Genomic DNA, 15,748 nt, shown 5'->3' on the forward strand with positions numbered 1-15,748 from the left:
TAAAATAGGGATTATGAAAATATGTATGCATAATATGTACGTATACCAACAACTGTGCAAATTAAAGGAAAACACACAGATCCAATTGCTGATGCCTACAAACAAGGTTAGGAGCCAGTGCATTCATTAGCCCTCACCCCATCAAACAGGCCACTAGAACTAAACCATCTTACCTTCTCACCTCTGGTCTTCGAATCTTCTTTTTCTTTCTTCCTTGCAGCTGCCACAAATTCATTAAACAATGCTTCTCTATCTTTCATCTTTTCAATTGCTTTGAATCTTGAATCTTTAGCATGTTTGGCAGCAAATTCACTAAAAGTAGCTCTGTAAGAAAATGGTCAGCATGCTAATTTTAGCTATTTGTTTCTAAAATAAAAGGAACACACCATTTTCCTAGCAAGAATATGTGTGACAGAGGTGTAGGTCCCAAATCTGAACAGTGACACACAGTAAAGAAAAGATAGAGGTACTGACTGAAAATGTGGTTAGCTGTCATATGCCACCAGCCAAGATTAGGGGTTGTAATAAATTACTTTTAAATAAAGGCACAACAGGATGAAGAAAATGTGCATCCAGAGGCGTAGTAACTCATCTACTACCCGAGGGTATAGCCAAGGCTTGTTTCAAACATAATGGGATGGACAGCTTCTCTGACCAACTCTTCCTCAACTGAACAAAGTACATAGGGCAACTGGTTTAAAGCAGATGACAACAGGTAAATTAATAATGAGGTACCTGAAAGGAGAGAATTCCTAATGTACTTCCCAAGGCAGAGCTAGGTCACGAACATATAACACAGTGGATACAAGAGTTTGGGCATTAAAAGAGCAGAGGAAGAAGTCCTAGAGACAGGATTCCTCAGAAAACACACTAAGGGCTAATTCCCAATGGGGCCTCAAACACATGCTACCTACTGAAAAGCATGCATGACACCACCATTTTCTATACTATGTCATCATAGCTAGGAGTGAAAAAGAAGCTGGGTATGGTGGTGCATGCCTTTAATTCCAGCACTTGGGAGGCAGAGGCAGGTGGGTCTCTGAGTTGGAGGCCAGCCTGGTCTACATAGCAAGTTCTAGGAAAGCTAGGGTTATTACACAGAGAGATCCTGTCTCAGAAAACCAAACCAAACCAAAAAAAAAAAAAAAAAAAAAAGGGGGGGGGGGGGGAGGAAGGAAGGGAAAAAAAAGTAAGAAAGCAGGGCTGAAGAGATGACTCAGCAGTTAAGAGCACAAAACACTCTTGCAGAGGACCTGAGTGTGGTTTCTAACACCTACTTCAGATGTCTCACAACCATCTGCAATTCCACTTCCAAGGGATCCAGTACCCTTTATGATCTCTGCTGGTCAGTGCACTCATACACTCACAAAGACACATACAAATAATTAAAAATAAAATCTAAAAACAAAAGTACAGAGATAACAGAGATTCAAATATGCTAAAAATAGTATCAAGTAAATTCATAAAAGATTTAAAAGGGAGAGAGTTCCATTTGCAGAAATTTTCCCTAACAAATCATAAGGTCAAGCCTCCAGGGAACAGTCAGTAACTACACTGTCTGCTTTCTAAATATCCACAATGCTAAATATTAAAAAATATCACAATACATACAAAGAATTATGTATGTAACTTCAGGGAAAACAAACCCTAGAGAGACATCCAGATATGGTTTTAAGAAACGATGCTTTCAAGATATTACACTAGAAAATTAAATAAAAATAAATTCAAACACCTGAAAATGATCTTAATGAACAAATAAGAAATTTCAACAGGCTGGCTTCAAACTCACACAGATCGACCTGCTTCTGCCTCCAGAGTGCTGGGATTAAATGTATGCACACCCAGAAAAAATATTTACAAAAAATTAAAATCGCCGGGCGTTGGTGGCGCATGCCTTTAATCCCAGCACTCGGGAGGCAGAGGCAGGCGGATCTCTGTGAGTTTGAGACCAGCCTGGTCTACAAGAGCTAGTTCCAGGACAGGCTCCAAAGCCACAGAGAAACCCTGTCTCAAAACAAAACAAACAAACAAACAAAAGTTCCTGATGGGGCTGGAGAGGTGGCTCAGAGGTTAAGAGCACCGACTGCTCTTCCAGAGGTCCTGAGTTCAATTCCCAGCAACCACATGGTGGCTCACAACCATCCATAATGAGATCTGGTGCTCTCTTCTGGTGTGCAGATATTCGTGGAAGCAGAATGTTGTATTATACATAATAAATAAAATCTTTAAAAAAATTAAAATCATTAAGAAGATTAACTGAGTATGTTTAACATTACAATAGACACACTAACTAGAAAGTCATTAGTGTAAAAATTAGTTCAGTAACAATTGCCTCATCAAAGGAAGAGCCAGAGAAATGATTGGGGATGGGAAGCCAGGAACAGAACACTAATACATGAACAGGCAGAACCCAACGGAGCAATAAGTACATGAGGGCACAAAAATCACTAGCCAAGATTTCTCAAATTTGATTAAAAATACCAATTTATAATCTAAAAGTATCTACCAATGCCCACCAATAAAAAGACAAGGGCTCCAGGCTAATGATGCTAGGTGTTTTAAAGAGATAAAGAAAGAGGCAGTTCCTACAGGCCAAGCAGTCATGAGGTTCATTTGGGGCTGCCACATTTCTTGGTCCTAACAGAAAGGTGCGACTGTTTCTTTGTTCCGTTCCTTTATTTTAGATGCTGGCCAGAACTGAAGTGTTTTTTTTTTGTTGTTGTTGTTGTTGTTTTTTTTTTTTTTACTGGTACTTGGGCTTCCTTATTCTTCCTCTGAAGTGCCTTCCCATCTAACCTGTCTGACCTCTGAACTTGCCTGCTCAAATGGCATGGATCTTTTCATTCTCTTCTCCATTCTCCTCCTCCAGGCAGCTGCTAAGATTTACAGCTTGCCTAGCCTGGGATGTGTAAAACAAAACCACCTCCAATAAAACTATCCTCAAACTTCAAAAATAGGTAAAAGGGTAGTTCTTCCATGAATGCAAAGCATTCTTTATAAAGCTTATCCAAAGAGATTTACCCCTACAATAAAACAATTTCATATTTAAAGGAAAAATAAGGCTTATTTATCCCTTTAAAAATCATGTCAATACAAAACTAAAACACACTACCTTCTGTATTAAAACAGCAAGCTAACACTATTACAGTCACAATTAAGCTACAAGCCATTCCTCCTTATTTTGTGCAATAGTGAATTGAGTAAAACTCGTCACCAACACCTAATTTGTTTGTGTTACTGTCCTTATCCACAAAACAGGAATAACTTGATTATCTGAATTACTCTGTTGCACATACACACATGATTTCACGAGAAAATGCACAACATTCCAATGTGACTGTAGTAAAACACATACCTTGGATTAAACTTTGCTTCTTCCATCATTTTTTTGAAATCTTCCTTGGCTTGCATTATTTTGTTTTTCTTTTCCCTTCGTTCTTCCTCTGCTCTGGTCTTGACATATTGATCAAACACCTACCACAAAAAATAAACCAATTTGATAACACAGTCTTTCTAGCAGAAAATTACAAAGTCTCCATCCAAACTGTAATAGGAATCATAAGTATAGATAATTAACAGTAGATTTATCTCTAGCAAGCCTCACTTTAAAGCTTCATCAAAATAGTATACAACTACATGGCTCTCCATTTAGCATTTCAGGACAAAAGAGAAACAAAGAAAAGCCCTATATTTTGGAATTTTCTCCCAATGGTATAGTATGTATTTCAAACAGAGACATACAAGCTAAACCATAGTCCTCTCAAACTCATTCTAGAAAACACAGCAGCACAAAGTCTATAATTTAATTCTGTATCACTACCTAAATCTATTCAACACTATTTTCCCCTACTTAGTAATGTACAACCAAGATGACTTGACTGAAATTTAAACGTCTGGGTCTATAAAGCTTTGTTTGAGCAGTCATACTCATTGCTTTACATATTGTCTATGATGCTTTTACACTGAAATAACAAGTTCAGAGTTGCAACTGGATCATAAAACTACACATACTATTTAACCCTTAAGAAGTTTGCTGATCCCTGTTCTAAAAGGTTAAACAGGTGTCTATTTTGAGACAAGATGATTTCTGAATGAAGCATGCCAGACAAAGTGTGAGGCTCAGCTCTCTGAACTATGGGGGCTGGGGTTATTCCCACCTCAACTAACCAAATCTAAATAATCCCTCACAGGCATGCCCCAGAGGCTTGTCTTCCTGGGAGATTCTACATTTGTCAAATTGACAATATTAACCACAACCAGTGCATCTTTGTAGAAGTCTCACTTCATGGGAGCCCACCCAGGTCAAGCTGCTTTGGTGCTTCACTCTTCACCATGAGGGAAGAGTGCAACGGCATCTGGTTTAGGACTCTGATAAGAAACCAAGTTCAAAAGGAAAAGGGGAATAAAAGCAATTTATGAAACTATAAAAGAAACCTAAAAAAAAAAATCTTAGAAACTGATAAGGGAACAAGTAAAATTTGAACTTAAAAAGTTGGCTAACAATGGTGAGGAAAAATACATAAAAAATTCAGAGAAAAGACCAGGAATTTAAGGATGAGGGCTGGGGATTTAGTTCAGTGACAAAGCAACTGCCTGACACACGGGAGGCCAGGGTTTCAAAACCCAGTACCACAAAAGAAGGAAAAGGGAGAAGGTGCAATGGAGACACTGGGGATGAACCCAGAACCCAGAGCCCAGAAAAGTAAATTCTCTGCTCCAAAATAAAACAAACTTGGAGAACTTGTGGATGGGAAGCCCATGTACCATACGGTGAACCTAGTACTATCATTTTACTAAACATGCATAGTGTCAAATATCCTTCTAAACACTTATCTCTATACCCACAATTTACTCAAGCTTTCAGCCCTCTTCTTTTTGCAGCAGATGGCTATTAATAGAGACTCACAGCCCATCAAAGTGTAGAGAATAAGTAGGTCTAGAGTACTCAGTCCTAAATGAGACATCTGTATCACACTCCTCCCCACATGGCACACGGGACACTATGGAAGGGGGAGTGGACTACTGTTAAAGATGTTGAGGAGGAGCCATAGAGACTATGACTGCCTGAAAAAGACCTGTATTAAGATCAGCCCAGTGCAAAGCCCAGCAAAGAAGATAGGAAGGACTACAGGAGTTTCATAAAGATGAAGACTTTAGCAATTATAAACTGCTGAGGAGAAAGGCTACTGGGTTGCCTGTGATCCAGTGAATGACCTATACCCACACATATAGGATAGCACTGAATTGGACTCAGTGGGCTATGAAAGAGGACATGAGATAGGAGGGAGTCGTAGTAGGGGAGGGTGTGGGAGGAGTTGGGAGTTGATATGACCATAATACATTGCATACATGTATGAAAATCTCAGAAAATAACAATAGCAACAACAAAAGTAATGGAAGAGAATTCCCCAGAACTGAAAGGCAGCAATTTCTATATTGCACAATGTACTCTTCTACTCAAACATCTCTCACTGGAACATCAGATCACAAAGGATTAAGAGAGAATCTATATACTTACAGAGCCTAGGGGAAATCAACAAAAACACTACAGTTTTAAAAATATCTCTGAACATTAAAAGCAAAATCCTTAAGAAACAATACTTAGCTAGCCATACAATGCCAAAGAAAGGCCCCAACAAAGCTTCCTCAAATATGTAAAACTCAGTAAGTTAACAACACCCTCATCCCCGTTCTTTGTAAGCTAAAAAAGGGATGAAAGCAGCAAAAATAAACAAACAAACAAACAAACAAAACAAAACCAGCCTCTGATTGGGGACAATAGAGGTAGAGGGACCACAATTCTGAAAGCAGTCCAGACTACATGGGAAGATCCTATCTTAAATGTAAGCACCATGGATGAACTCAACAGCAGAACACTTACTTGCTCAGCACATACAACACCTAGGGCTTTATCCACAGTACTACCCCAACCAAACAAAGCCAAACAAAAAACTCATAATGGAGCCAATAGCTGACATCTCCCAATTCAACCAATAGAAGAAGGAGACCTTCCAGATGACGGTGAGAATTGTCATTACTGAAGATGACAGCCATAAAGCAGGTGAATTCAGAAAGCTGTGGGAAAAATGTTTCACTCCAGCATCAGAATGTCTATAAATGCACACCAGCATGTCTACATGAGATAAACAGAAAATGTTTCCTAAAATGTGTTTCTCCATGTCAGTCTACACACAGCAACCAGCAACAAAACAGTACTGAAACTTCTAGATTACCTTACCCTGCCAGAGACAGACAACACTCCTTAAGTCACAGGAAAGCCTCCCTTCTCCTACTACCTTCCCAATCACACAAATATTAGATGATATTAAAGGTAACATCCTTCCTTGAAGCAGGAACATAAACTTAAGCCTCCATATCTTATTTTTTTTTTAGGTACTAGAAAGAATTTCATATCTCCTCCTTTAAGATCTTTCAGACCAATGTTACAACTTACTGAGATGCCCATCATAGAAAATAAGGGTTCCCTTATGCATACAAATCTCATTCCTACCATGCTTTCCAATATACTTGGTTCAATGTCCTCTATTTTAAGCCATCATTTTCTTTTTAATGTCAACTCATGAATGCAACAGTTACAATGATAGTGAATGGATCTTAAAAGTAATTCCTAGCTAAGTTGCTTTATAAACATGAAGCAAAAATACATTAGGAAAGGACTATATATACCACTTGGCTTTAAGGTAGTTTCTGGGATGCTGGTAATATTTGATCTTGGTAACTTACATGCATACATGTTCATCTTGGAAACATTCACTCAGCATTTTTGCTTTTCTATGTGTATCTTTTTCTTCATAAAATAAGTTTATGGGGCTGAAGGGATGGCTCCACCAATAAAGCATGAGCACCTGAGTTCAGATTCCCAGCACCCACAGAAAAGCCAGAAACAATGGTGTACATCTGTATCTCAGCACTTGTTGGAGGGAGGGGGCAGACACAAAAGGGTCCATAAAATTTGCTGGCCAGGCAGTCTAGAGAAACCATTAAGATCCAAATTCAATGAGAGACTGCCAAAACTAAGGTGGACAGTGAGGAAGACACCTAGCATTGACCTCTAATGTCCACTTGCACACACTTGCATTCACACAAGCGCATCACACCTACAAAAATATGTACAAGTTTACTAAAATATGAGACTATCTAATTATATCAATATGGCCTAGATACAATCCTAAATAATCATGCTGGTAATGTGATCACAACAGTCAATTTTCTAAAATTCTGAATTACATACATTAAAATAACAACTCATCCAAATGTTAGTAATTATCTACACCAGAGCCTAAAATCCTGCACAGAAAGTCTGTTCTATGAAAGCACTATTTTATAATTCATTTCTAACCCTTTACGATACCTTTCATCCAAAACAAGATTAAAGACAAACCATAAGCTAAGACATGTGATTAGAACTGAAGGATGCAATTTTAGATTAAGATATTAAACTGAAATTGTTTAAGTCAAAGCACAAACCCAGACACGAAATTATGATGTGCAAATGTTTAATAAGCACCTATTTGCTTTACCCTTTATTTTTTATTCACATGCAAATAATAAAAGCAAGGATTTATGATATATATTTATACTTGAATGCCAAATATGAATTTTTCTTTCCTCTCACTACACTATAGTTCTTAGAAGGCATAATCTCCACACAGAGGCTCTGTCTGAAACAGTATTCTCACTGTTGTAGTGTAACTCTAGGCAGGAGCTCCGAACTCCACCAACTTGCAACACTCCCGAAGTTGAAGAACTTAAGTTCCAAAATGGTTTCCTTCAAACAGAAATTTTAACACTAAGTAACATAAAAATGTGCCACAAAATGTTAAGTCTTCTAGAGTTTTTATAATAGGCACTGATCCAGACATCATACAGAGCAAGGAACAAAACTGCTGCTTACATCCTGCAGGAGAGGGAAACACATGATACACAGTTTACTTTACACTTATCCATTTGTATGTATATGTGTGTATCTATCTGTGGAGGATGTGCATGGGCATGTATACCACAGTAAGGGTATGGAGGACAGAGAACAACCTGCAGAGACTGGATCTCTTCTTCTACCATGTGGGTTTGAGAACCAAACTCAGGTCAGATGTGTCAAGAAGTTCCTTTACATGCTGAGCCACCTTGCCAGCCCAAATCCATTAATTTCAGATAATTAGAGCTATCAGTGCTATTCAAAAGACCACAAAAGGTAAAGAGGGAATGTTAATACAGACTGACGAGGCAAAGGAAGCAATGAGCACCAATCATGCTGCCTTATTCAAGGCTATAATACACATAAGAGAATTTCAGGAGGTATGCAAGAATGACCACATGTAAAACATTCCAGTCAAAAGTCTGTTTTATCAGAAATGAAATGGGATGCACTAGACAATTTAAGAATAGCAACTTAATCCATTTCTCTTAAAACTTAAATTACTCGGGCTCTATGTAGAATAACTAGACTATGAAAGAAATAGAAGAATAAAAAAGAAAGGAAGTGGGCTACTGAAGAGAAAAACAATAAGGAGGCTACAAGGTAAGAGTTGATCTTAGGGGCCTGGAGAGATGGCTCAGAGGTCTTCCAGAGGTCCTGAGTTCAATTCCCAGCAACCACATGGTGGCTCACAACCATCCATTATGAGATCTGGTACCTTCTTCTGGTGTGGAGATATACATGGAAGCAGAATGTTGTATACATAATAAATAAATAAAATCTTTAAAAAAAAAAAGAGTTGATGTTAGTGGCTTAGATTAGGGCATTAGTGGGGAAAATTATGAGGCTAGGCTAGAGTTATAGAATGTTGTGAAGGTAGATTCACTGAATAGAAACAGGTAAAGCAAAAACTCAAGTTCTTGGCTATAATCAATCCCAGCACTTGGAAAGTAGGAAGAGCAAGAACATCTAGTTCATGGCCATTCATGTTTTAGATTCTGTCTAAAAACAAATCAAAACAAAACAAAAAGCCAAGGCTAACTCACAGACTTTGATGGAGCCCTTCTTTGTATGAGGAGAATGATGTGATCACATGTGAACAATACAAAACAGTTTAAAGCAAATAACTTCAAAACAAAACAAAATAGCTACAAAACCTATGTGTTCTACTACAAGTATCAAAGTATAGACACTACAACAAGTAGGTCTGCACACAAAATAACAACTATGGAGAATTATTCCAACCATTACACTATAAATATTCAAAATGATTATCACTGTTAGCAAAAGAAACTTTCCAACTCAAGTGTACTATGAAGAGGTGACTCAAATACTCACCATTTTATAGAGACAACTGTCTGGATAGTTCAGGTAATTTAATATTTATATGAACTACAAGTATGCAATGCTTTGTAGCAAGAAACAATTACCATGAGGTGATACTCCCCAAATCATCATGGCAATGACAATTAGCAACAAGGTGACTTCATGATAGTCTAGTTCAGCAGAAATCTTGAAGAGACCATCATTTCCCTATACTTATGAGATAAGCACTTTAACACATACTTAAATGTTGACATGGAGCATGCATAAGATACAAACATACCAAGTTTGTATGCCTCCCATTATTACATCTCCCACTATTTACACCCTTACACAGACAAGCTGGCACACTGGCTAAAAAGGAAATGAACAGTGGACGTGTCTGCTAGAAATTACAGATGGATGTTTTTGTTTTTTATTTTCTTTTTGTATTTTTGACAGCCCTTGTTGTCCTGGAACTTGCTTTGTAGACCAGGCTGACCTTGAACTTGGATCTGCCTGCCTCTGCCTCCCAAGTGCTATGTTATTCTTTTTTTTAAATTGTATTTTGCTATTTGCTACTCTAAATTTGCATCATTTGCACAAATTGACTTTTAAAATCACCACAGACATAACTTCATTAAGTATGAGGCACAAGGATAACATGCTCATATGAAAAAAAGTAGCAAAAATAATCTTGTTTCGGAAATGGAAAAGCCTCTACACTGACACACACTAACAAAGCACTAAGATGTAAAAGTATGTTGTGATATACTTACTGTTAAGAGAAAAAAAAATAGTAGCTTATATTGCCAAGTGTGCTGGTATGTGCTGTAACTCTAGCACAAGAAAGAAGGGACTGCAAGGCCAGTCAGTCTGGGAGCCTCTGTCTGAAGACTTATTAAATTTCATTTAAATAAGTTTTCACTATTATATTTCCTTTTACCTGTTTTCTTTCTTTAGGATTAAGAAGCAAGTACCGAGGGTCAAATACTATCTTGTGCAACTCTTTCTCCCATGTTGAAAAAGCAGACACCTTTAAAATAAAAAGAAAGCATTGCCTCATAATTAAGATACTCTAATACCAGAAAGGTCATAATTTTGCTTGAAATCTACAGGGTATCTGTTTATAAAGGAGACATTAAAACCATAGTGAAATTTCCATCACTAATAAATGATAAGCAGTGGGAGGCTAGCAACAGCAAATTTCCACATTAATTGGCTCTGACCATTTCTTTGTTATAAAGAAGTAACACACACTTCATTGCTCATTAAAATAACCACTACTGTGTGACATTTTAAACTTAGTACATCAGAAAAGGCCTTGAAGATTTGCATTTTGATTTCATATACTTAATTGCAATCTTATAAGCAATACTGTGATTTAAAATAGTTTACTTATTCATATAAACACATTAGTGAATACAACTAAAGTTTCTTTCTCATTTAAGCTTCAGTATCATAAAATATCAGTTCTTTCACCAAAAGCCACCCTGAAGATATTGGAAGAATCATATATACCTTACCTATCCGAAGTAGTCCGCAATTCTGTAATGTTAATACTCATACATGTTACCAAAATTATACCACCCGACAAATGTTAAATGCTATTTTTACTTAAAGACAGTAGAATGCCACTTAGTTTAACATGATTTAAGCCAAGGAAAAGGCCGTTTCAAAATATGTACAGTAATTTAACAGGTTCCCTTATCCTTCCCACCCCCATTTAATGAGCACTAACCTTAGATTTGACCTTTTAGCAAGACATATTTATATTACTTATATAAAACAGAAATATCGCCCCCAAAGATTGTTTTCTGACCCCTCTTTCTAGCAGCATGTCCTTGAACTGCTTCATTCGAGCCTCCAGAGGGACAATGGCCCTTTCTCGGGCAGCTTTAATTTCAGCTTCCATGGCAGCTTCTTTCTCTGAATCAATGTCTTTATTATCATCTCTCCTATAAAAAAAATAAATCATAAGGTGGTATTAATACAAATCTTACTAAGTTCTCAAAATCAGGAATTTAAGGCACTACTAAGCATCAACATTTGACAAAACAAATCATCCTGAGATCTCAAATAAATTAAATGTCATAACTTTCATTCTAATAGTAAAATTACAATGCATTTCTAATGTTACAATGGCTATACTGATTAAAAAGAATTAATGTACTGTCTCTCTCACTCCAGTTGATATATAAGGTAAACTAAAAAGAAAAAAGCTTTTCAGGCATTGTTTGAAAAGCTATGTTAGAATTAAATAGAACAGAATATATTTTTAGTTCTTGATACAATATAGAAAAAGTATTTCCCAAAATATTTTACTATAAATTCATAAAATATTTTTAATATCTATTAAAAATAATGAAGTCTTTTTTGATAAAAAGTCTTAATAATTTCAAATATTTATTTTAAGAATAAAATTAAAGTATCTTCTAACTTGGCCAAGTGTATGTCTAGATAAATACCTTATCTACCCAACATTTTTATTACTCACTTTCTGGGTGTCAAGCTGAAATTTAAGTTGAAGGGCAGGTCGCAGAGAACAACAAGGGCACAGGAGTAGTTAGGTGGGAGGGAGCAGTAGGAAATAGAATGGTTCACCAATGGTTTAACTTACTTCTTGTTTATCCAAAAATGTACTTCAGAGCTAAGGTGAGGCCTAATACTTGTGTGTACACAAGGAGACTGTAAACACGAAATCAGTTCACCTCTCAAAACATATGCACTATGAAAAAGGCCTATATTTGTATAACTAATCTAAAAGGTAAAACCAATGTACTCAAATGTATTTGAACAGATCTTCCTTCTTAAATTTGATCTGCTAAGAGCCCCCGTTGAGGGCCCTACCCTGCCTGAGGAGTGGTGGGTGGATGGGGTAGGGGGTAGGCTGGGGGTGGGGGAGGAGGGATGGGGGTGAGGGGAGGGAGGAGGGACTTACATGTGAAACAAGCTTGGTCCCTAACTAGAACTAATAATAATAAAAAAAATATGATCTGCTAAGTATATAAGGCTAATAAAATTTGTTTATATTCCCTATGCAAATTATTGCAAATTCAAAAGCATGCTATAGGAGGTTCAAATATGCTACAGGTAGCTACAAAGACTAATAATGAGAGGTAATTGGCATTTGGGGAATTAAGGAGTGCCTCAAAAGAAATAGAAAACACAATCCATGACCTACAGGAATTTAGCAAGATAGTCTGTGACCTAAAACATTCACAAAATAAACAGGTAAAGCAATTTGCCAAACAATGTACCTTCTTACTTTACTGAAGAACTATTTAAATAGTTAAAGGAGTTCAAAGATAGCAAAGAAATATAATAAAGACAACCTTTACATAATTACACTAAATGTCACGATATAAACTATCACTATCTATCTCAATAAAATAAATAAAAGGAAAACTAAGCCAGGAAAAACAGGCTTTTAGCTTTGTACCTAAATAGAGAAGCTCGGGCAATCCACATAAAGGACTTCTTTGACATTCTCCTGATAAAAGCAGTTAAAAACCTTACAGAGATGTCTATAAGAACAAACAATTAAAAACAACCTAAAAGTTTAACATCATAGAAATATCTGAAATTATGGTACATAAACAGAATGAATATAATCATTTACAATAATTAAAACAAATGTCTTATTCTACAACTTTTAAAAAGAACATAAAATTAGATAACTACAACTAGTAAAAGTACATTTGATTAAGGAATAAAAAGGTCAATTGTGAAAATGAGAATAGCTGCCTCAGTTGCAGATTATGGTAATTCTCTTTAATAAGACCTTAATGTAACACTGTTGCCAATAAACAAACACTTATTTAAAAAGAACCACTCTTTTTTACAGGAGTTATTCTACTCATCTCACCACAGACTGCAGTCAATGTGTTCTTTATCAATCAGGACTAACTATTATCAACCAGTTCCTACTAATGACTCAAACTTTCTTACTTTCTAAGCAAAATAATAATCCCATTTACAGACAACCTCCACTCCAACTTCACTCCCACCCCTAAAAGTAACATCACATTTTGCACACCAATACTACAAACCTCTAACAATGTTTCTCACAGTATTTTCTGAGTCCCTTCCCCACCAGGGAATCATGACCAGTCTCTAGAAACAGGCAAGTCATAAGTTAAAGCACATATAAGGAGAGGATGTCCATTTTTATGACATCCCTTGAATGGTGTTTGTATAGGTTGAAATAAAAGAGAAATTTTATTTTTTAATAACATCTGGAGCACTAAAGTCCGTAGAAAATTAACCAACAAATTCCACAATGTCAGCTAGCTTCATAATAACTAACTGTATAACAAAGTATTCTAAACTAACAAAAGGACACCATCTCTCTACATTACAAAACAAAAGCTAATTAATATCAGGTCCAAGAAGGCAATTTTATCTACTATTTCCTAATCATACGACACTACACATTACCCTCCAATCACAAACTGATAACCTCATCAACTCAATACTGTAAATCTACCTGGATATGCATAAACTATGTATTACTTACTTCCGTTTTTTTGCTTTAATAGGCTCATCTTCATTCATTTCTTCCATTAATTCTTGTTCTTCTTTAACTGTAAGATAAAAATTAGTTAAAAGACTGAATAAACATAAAAGGCAACTACTGAATTTTCAACCACTGATTCTTCTGCAAATGACTATCAGAATATTCACTTTAATGCATGAAAAAGCTGCCATTTACAGTCATTTCACTCACTTGCACTCATCGAGAACTGCCACTTTTGGATGGACAGCATTGTTGGAGCCGGGTGCCCTAGCAAAGACATTTCAAACACTGTTATCAACAGTTGCATGCACATATTCACAACCTTTAAAAATGTTCACAAGCTTTAAGAAAAAAAGCACTCTTTTATCAAACACTAAGCTAAGTAAGAAAATTCTATACTATTATTTATCTTCTCTTCACATTAATTTACTTTAATGTTTCCTACCTGGCCCTCAACTTAAAAATGTTCAAGTAAAACTTCCCAGTTTGAATTTTACAAATAAATAAAAATCCCAATTCATAATTCATAGAACCTTTTTGGATGCATATTATCCAATAAATCTGACTCAAATATGAAGAAAATATTCCAAAAAAAAAACCAAAAAAACAAAAGGAAAGGAAACTGCATATTTTCTTGGCATCATTCACTGCTGATTGTAAATATCACCATCATGCCTATAAAGTAAATACTGCTGAAGCTGAAAAGAAAATGGCACCAGATAGGTAGTTACACTTCAGAGCACAAATGCCAAATTTTATATATATAAACACACACACACACACACACACACACACACACACACACACACACACACCATGTAAAGTTCTTGACCACTTTAAAGACCTTATCAGGATTTGTTACATTAGAAATATTGAATGATTTACCATGTTTCTACATTATTTATGAATATGAGTTCCATAAAAACAAACTGAGTAAAACACTCTGAATAAACATAAGAGCAATTTTCCATTAAGAAATATATGACAAGCCAGGTGGTGGTGGTGGTGGTGGTGCAGGCCTTTAATCCCAGCACTCGGGAGGCAGAAGTAAGAGGATCTCCATGAGTTCGAAGCCAGCTCTTACTGGCTTGGTCTACAGAACAAGTTCTACAACAGCCAGGGTTACACAGAGACAAAAAGTTATACATAAATGCTAGTACCAAATATTCAGAAATACTATCGGAACAGTAGATTTTAAAGTAGATTTTAAAAACTCTAATAAGAGATAAGGATTTCAATGTTCAAGAAGAAAGCTATCATTTAGTTCAAATGCTTTTTGGGGGGGATAACAGGATCTTAGTATGTGTGTAGCCTTGGCTGGTCTGGAACTAACTCTTCAGACAAGACAGGCCTGGATCTCAGAGACCTACCTGCCTCTGCCTCCCAAGTTGTGGGATTAAAGGTATATGCCACCAAACCCTACAGGATTAATATTTTATATTTTTATAAAATTGCACGTAGTCTATAAAATTTTAATAAAAATATTCTGCATAGTTTGATTACTACAAAATATATCACTAGTAACTTAAAGAGGTGAAAGGCTAAGGAGTATTTCAGTGTTATTAATAAACACTAAGTCAACAGCAACAGTTCCAACATCTCAAACTAACTGAAACCTTAGTAACAAAGTTAAAACTGTTTTGCAAAATAAAACCTTATCTAAATTCTTTACATTTTTCACATTTCTTATTGTATCAAACCAGAATAGCAGTCTATTATTAAAAACTTTCCTTTATGCTTTCCACCCACGAGTAAAAAAGGGTTAAATTCAGAGGATGAATTCCTAATGAAAACTTACTTAGCTTCTTCATGTCTTCCAATCCTTTTTTATGAGGGGGCTCTTGAATAATTTTGTCAACGTCTGCCCTTCCAATCAAATCATCAGGTCGGTCCCACATAGAAAGACGAGTGGTGGGGTTGTAAAAGAAGACCCGCTCATCACCAGTCCAAACAACACACCTAAAGATTAAGATAAAATACCATTTTCCTGT

The 15,748-nt window shown here is 36.2% G+C and overlaps 1 protein-coding gene across 6 annotated transcripts in view; it reads right to left on the minus strand.

Annotated features, from left to right (window-relative positions):
• Positions 1-15,748, minus strand: part of Tcerg1 (transcription elongation regulator 1) — a 52,862-nt gene that overhangs the window by 11,977 nt on the left and 25,137 nt on the right. For 4 of the 6 annotated variants that reach the window (XR_003481801.2, XM_027397986.2, XM_027397988.2 and 1 more), the window contains 8 exons: positions 15,556-15,716; positions 13,968-14,024; positions 13,758-13,824; positions 12,681-12,731; positions 11,061-11,196; positions 10,185-10,274; positions 3,356-3,474; positions 174-324 (listed from right to left, as the gene is read on the minus strand). Coding sequence is in view for 5 of the 6 variants with exons in the window: in XM_027397986.2 (XP_027253787.1) it covers positions 174-324; positions 3,356-3,474; positions 10,185-10,274; positions 11,061-11,196; positions 12,681-12,731; positions 13,758-13,824; positions 13,968-14,024; positions 15,556-15,716 (832 nt within the window). In the remaining variant the exon portion in view is untranslated. The remainder of the gene's footprint in view (positions 1-173; positions 325-3,355; positions 3,475-10,184; positions 10,275-11,060; positions 11,197-12,680; positions 12,732-13,757; positions 13,825-13,967; positions 14,025-15,555; positions 15,717-15,748) is intronic. The other 2 variants (XM_027397989.2, XM_027397987.2) reach the window with 1 other exon arrangement.

This window comes from Cricetulus griseus, chromosome 2 (genome assembly GCF_003668045.3).
Source record: "Cricetulus griseus strain 17A/GY chromosome 2, alternate assembly CriGri-PICRH-1.0, whole genome shotgun sequence".
NCBI classification, from domain to species: Eukaryota; Metazoa; Chordata; class Mammalia; order Rodentia; family Cricetidae; genus Cricetulus; species Cricetulus griseus.